Source organism: Cucurbita pepo, chromosome LG16, assembly GCF_002806865.2.
Source record: "Cucurbita pepo subsp. pepo cultivar mu-cu-16 chromosome LG16, ASM280686v2, whole genome shotgun sequence".
NCBI classification, from domain to species: domain Eukaryota; kingdom Viridiplantae; phylum Streptophyta; class Magnoliopsida; order Cucurbitales; family Cucurbitaceae; genus Cucurbita; species Cucurbita pepo.
In genome coordinates this window covers 2,738,124-2,744,051 of record NC_036653.1, presented here as the reverse complement: position 1 = coordinate 2,744,051, position 5,928 = coordinate 2,738,124, and the positions used below count along the sequence as shown (strand labels likewise).

Genomic DNA, 5,928 nt, shown 5'->3' with positions numbered 1-5,928 from the left:
TCTCAATTATGATGGCCATCAGTTGATCAATGCCAATTTTCAATACAAACCGGCACCCAATTGGAGATGAATGGTTGTGGAAGGTTGTATAAACCAACCAAAACCAATGCACACCAATAGAAAGCCTATATATTTGAGAGTTCATGTCTAAGAAAGTTGTGATTCTAGCAAAGAACAGGAGGTGACAAATAAAGCTCATAGTGCATGAGAATAAGAACGAGAGACCAATTTGAGGTAAAAGAGAGCTGTGGCCAACGGCTAGGAGTCAAGACCTTCAAAAGCATGACGAAGGGGAGGGGTCAGCCTTCAATAGAGAGGAGAGAAGGAAAGGGGAAGTGATTATGTTTCAATGAGGAAGGAGAGAGAAGGGGAAGAGCAAACCCCATGAGTGCACATTGGTCAACATTGAATGAGGAGAGAAAAGGGTAATAAATTCATGCTCATCAAGGTAGAAATTAAAAGTTAAAAAAGAAATACCAAGAGGTAAAACCGGCGGCTATCACTAGATCTCCTTAAAAATACTACAACATAAGTACGTCATTTCAATTTAAAAATATTTTTTGGGCATACTAATCGATCAACATGTCGGTTTAGCATGACATACACTTGACATGTTGATCGGGTTTGGCAAAATACATTTGACAAAAGTCTTCACATCCAAAATAATGTTTTCTTTACGTTTCTTGCAAAAGATACTTTATAATTGTATAGACAACACTTGACAGTGAAACCTAAATATATCATTTTATTGGCATGTCTGAATACAGTCAATTTGTTTATACCAACCGAAGTATATAATCTTCAGATTCCACAAAATCTCTCTTTTCCTCTTCATCCTCGATTGCTTCTTCCTCACTGTCACTGCAAATGAGGGCTTCTCCTCCACTTTGATCATAATAAATTCTCCTTCGACCAACCACAGATTGATCTTCAGTCATTCTCTGATTTCTGCACCAGTGTCACCAAAAATTGGACTAAATTTTACACACAAGGCAGAAATTATTGGCTCCACAAATATCAAAGATACTGTAATCCAAAAACAATGCATCCCAAATAGGAAGTGAATTAATAATATAGTTTCATTCAACCACCAAACATTGGCCTACTAATTAAAAACGCAAGCACTAAATTAGATATTGTTCAAGTCAGGGTCCAAGCAAGGGTTTCCTAAAACCCAAGATAGAACCTATCGTACAAGCTTCACATAGTTCAATGTACATGTAAATGTTGCCTAGATAGGTGATCACTACGAGTTTTTATTTCATTCCCCTAAAGTCCGTTTTACTTTTTTCACATACCCAAGTGTAAACACCAATGATTATAACAAAAAAAATATTTTAACAAATACATTTCTACTAAATGAGGATAAATAAGATTTTTATACAACCTAAAATCATTTGTCGTAAGAAGAAAAATAAATCAAGACAAAAAAATAAAAAAATATGGTTCATTTGATGTAATCCAAGCCCCATTTATCTCAANAAAAAAAAAAAACAAAACAAAAAACTAGTAACAACATAAGGTGAATGTATTGAGATGTGGTCCCCTATACTCCATCCAAAATTCAAGAAACAATGTACACAGCATAGCTACGTGGACTACATTGGCCTATCCACCATATCTTGGAATTTGTATTGTTTGTAGTTCCTGTGGTTCACAATTTTTTCTCTTATAAGAAGCCAACAAAGGAGCCACTCAAAGCTTATGGTAAGGACTTTCAATCCAAAATAATGACCCAGAGGTTAAGAACGAAACTATCTAGAAGTTGATGCCCAAATAAAAGTGTTACCTAACAAGTGACAAAAACCTCCTCAAAGAACTCTTCAGATCTCTAAAAATTCTATTATTCCTCCCCAACTTGAAACTCCAAAGGACTGTGAAGAGACTAACCTTCCACAAGGTCTAGCCCCATCACTGCAGAGTCCAAAGAACCTCCTCCACCATAGCAACACACTCATTGTTCCAAGCAAGACAAAAATCGAACATCTAATAAGAGTAGTACCAAATGGACCGAGCAAACTGACAACCGTAGAGAATATGGTTCAGGTTCTCAGACACCTTCTAATAAAGAAGTTACCAATTTGGCCCCACCACAAAGGACGAATACCTCAAAAAATGATCTATAGCATTCACCTTCCAAGAGAACAAAGAAGAAACAGTTAGAGGAGACAAAAAGGAAGCAACAAGGCTAGACCTCAAAGAAGATAAGTGACAAAGATGAGACTTTATAAGAGGCTTGCTGTCCAACCAAGTGTCCTTCTAAAAGTAATTATCGCTAATGAGCATTACACAAACAGAGAGAAAAGTGAAAACCAATAAGATATCAACTTTTCAAAGGTTTCTACATGCCTTTAGAACCATCGCTCCAAAGAATTTAAATGAATAAAGGACCATAGTTACTCACCATAACCCTATGCCATAGAGAACCAGCTTCCAAGGGAAAACCACCAATCACTAAACTAACATAGCCTTAAGTTACCAATATTAAAGTCTTCATAGAAACTCATAACTGAAATTGCAGTAACAAATATATCTAAAGAAACAATGAAGAGACTTAACAAACCTGTCCAAAAATATCCATGTAGTATAAGGAGGCAATGTTTTAGCTTCAGGAAGCTTAATAGGTCGAACAGCATTTCTAACTGCAACATTAGATCCAAGAAGAACTGCAGAAGGTTCATGGCCATCTTCTTGAGATCGGTCATTTTCCCCATCACTTACATTGATACCATTCTGCATATCAAGTGCATCTTTCTGCCTCTTCGTCAATAGATCCACCCCCTTATCTGAATCACTTGCCCTTCTTATCCTTCTTTCTGTTGATGATTTCAACAAGTGAGTGGTGATGCCAACCAATTTCTGCTTGTTTTCTTCCATTCTTTTCTGAAAATTAAGAAAGATCCAATAGAAACCAATAATTGATACCATATGTGCAAAACTCAACTTTAAGTTAGCTAAAGGATGAGAAATTTGGGCAACCATAATGAAAGCACCTGTACAGAGTTACAACGTTCACCAGCAACTTGCTTCTTTAGAAAATCAATGACTGATAATATCTCCTTAGGAATAGGATCTTGTTCTTGTGGTTCCATTATCTGTGGAGAACAGCAGAACGTTAGACAAGTTTTCAATTAAAGTTTACGGAGTATTTGTTCCTATAGAATGGAAATGATGATCATGTCTAACTTTTTTCTTTTTCAGTCATATTAATAGGCTTCACCCTGCATCATAGGGATCGAAAAAATATTGGAGATAGTATAAGGTAAACAATCCAAAAAGAAAGCGAATCTTAGATATCAACGAAAGAGGTCATGACGAGACCAAATTTACATGGCTTATTTTGTTGTGCGTAATAACGTACAAACGCCAAGATTTTATACATAAACTTCCGGATGATCAAAAGCCAACCATTTCAGATAATGCTGTCATAAAAATTGACGAGTCTAATCACAAAACTATACTCTNAAAAAAAACAGATTCTCGCCCGCAATTACATTTCAAATTCTGGTAATAGAGAAGAAAGAAAGAGATCAGAAGCTCATTACCTGGGTGTCATCGAGCAGATCCGACCCGTCGACCGAAGGCGAAGGCAAAGAAGCCTTCGACGCCATAGACTTCGACGACGCTGCCGATGAAAACTTAAACCCGAATCAACAATGGGGGTTCGGATCGGGATCCAATTCATACAGCAGGAAACCAAAATCCAAAGAAAATACGAAGCAAGAAACCCTAAAGTCAGCAAAATCAGGCACCTTCAATACAAGAAGGGAGCGGGTTCTTCCAAATTTCGGGTGCGGCCATGATGAAAATTTCCATTTGAACTATTGAGAAATGAAAAGGGGAAAAAGGAACATAAATTGGGGATAGAAACGTGTTGGTTTGGGGCAGCGATGGAGGGAGTGTGTAAGAAAAAAATTGGGGGGAAAAGGAAAAGGAAAAGGAAAGTGGCGTTTTGAATTATATAGTGTAACACAGACTACAACCTGTCAGCAGCAGAGCTCTGCGCCTCTCATCCAATGGTGGAATATCTCGCCACTGGACCAAAAAGCTGAGATTTTTCAGAGATGATGTGAAAGAAGGAGAAAAACATTAGCGTATTGGCCAATCGATCATCATCACTAAACGATAATACAAGTTCGTTTCGGTTTATCAAACTAAACTAATGTGGATAGGGTTTAATTATTTGAATTATTAATTTTTTTTTAATATAAATAATCCTATTTAAATAATAAACCCAATTAATTATTAATTTTTTGTTTATTTATTTCTAAATATTTAATTAAAATTTGCAATTGGTTGATAGAATAAATAATAATAAAAAAATTATAAAATTAAATAAATATAGGTAATATAATTGTATTTAGCTAAAAATAAATATTTTAAAATTAATAATAAATTTGAGTACAGTCAACCCAATTTGAGTTGAATTTGGTTAAGGTTTTTACATGTCGAAACTTACTCGACAAGGAATTTCGCTACCTTAAAACCGTTATAGTTACGGCTTCCATTTACCAGGGCTTCGGTCGCCAGCTCCCCTGTTATCAGCTCACCAACTTCCTTGACCTTCCGGCACTAGGCAGGCATCAACCCCCATACATGGTCTTACAACTTTGCGGAGACCTGTGTTTTTTGTAAACAGTCACCTGGGCCTGGTCTCTGTGACTCCTTTTGTGAGGAGACACCCCTTCTCCTAGAGTTATAGGGCTATTTTCACGGAGTTCCTAAGAGAGAGTTGTCTCAAGTTTTTTATTTTAACACTCTAATAACTAAAAAAATCAAATCACACATGATTACATTTTATATTATAGAGTAATAATTTATACGTCTCCAAATTAACATAAAAATTATGAATCCAATTAGATTTTATGAGGGGTAATTGAGTTCCAAGCTAATTTGTTCCACCAGTGATTGTATACCAAAGAATATATAAATGAAGTTGAATCTGAAGTGAACGATCTCAACACATTTTTGTAGCTTAGAAGGTAAAAATCTTTTCACGTTTATGATAAACAATAACCGATAAAAATAGTTAGGAGTTGATTCTTGATGATGAAATTGTTTGAGAGCTTCATAAGCCTCGGGAGAGGCTTATAGTGTACTTTGTTCGAGGGGAGGATTATTGAGGATTATTGAGAGCGAGTCCTACGTTGACTAATTTAGGGAATGATCAAGGGTTTATAGGTAAGGAATACATCTTCATTGGTACGAGACCTTTTAGGAAACCGAAAGTAAAGTCATGAAAGCTTATGCTCAACGTGGACAATATCGCAATGAAACAATGGGAATAGCTTCCTAACAAACTATGCAATAATAAACCAAGTTAACCTAGGTCAGTACGTTTTCAGTAGATCAAGTACCCTAGGATCGTGAGTGATAATTTTGGAACATCGGATCTCTAATCGAAGAAGATTGGATCTCATGATCAAGGGTAATCGAAGAAATCATTATCATATTTGTTTTAAGTAAGATCGGGGTAATCCAAAATACAGCCCCTACATAGTACATACATCTTTTGGATAAAACCAATCCAATTAGCTTCGTAGAGATGAGAGGAAAAGAGTTTATGAAGATATTGGGGCCTGAGGAGGTCCCCATTGTGCTGTCCAATAAAGGTTGATTTTGCGTCAAAATTAAGCAAGAGGATGAGAGTTTTGATTCCAAAATTTGAGACACCCACATAAATTCTTTCTTCCAAAATGAACTTAAACTTTGAAGAAATCAACGCTTGATAGTGTCTAGAACATCCCAATCAATAATGAATTTCTCGAGTTTATCTTCGACCAACTTTGGAAGCTTATAACTTTGGCTACAGTTCACGATGAGGTGAGTTCTTGGTCCCTAGCTCTTCCTTGTAACATGATCTTCAAGTGTAACAACCCAAGCCCAAGGCCTAGTAGATATTTTGTCGTGTTACATATCTAATAACGC

General features: G+C 36.2%; 1 protein-coding gene across 2 annotated transcripts in view; it reads right to left on the bottom strand.

Annotated features, from left to right (window-relative positions):
- LOC111777341 (histone-lysine N-methyltransferase CLF-like) overlaps window positions 1-4,106 on the bottom strand; it is a 13,832-nt gene extending 9,726 nt beyond the window's left edge. Inside the window, exons 1-4 of one of the 2 annotated variants that reach the window (XM_023656887.1) lie at window positions 3,546-4,106; window positions 2,994-3,095; window positions 2,564-2,883; window positions 787-948 (exon numbers count right to left, since the gene is read on the bottom strand). In XM_023656887.1, the coding sequence (XP_023512655.1) occupies window positions 787-948; window positions 2,564-2,883; window positions 2,994-3,095; window positions 3,546-3,611 (650 nt within the window). In that variant the 5' untranslated portion in view covers window positions 3,612-4,106. Of the gene's footprint in view, window positions 1-786; window positions 949-1,890; window positions 2,134-2,563; window positions 2,884-2,993; window positions 3,096-3,545 lie in introns of those variants that run through there. The other variant, XM_023656888.1, reaches the window with a different exon arrangement.
- Between the last annotated feature and the right edge of the window lie 1,822 nt (window positions 4,107-5,928).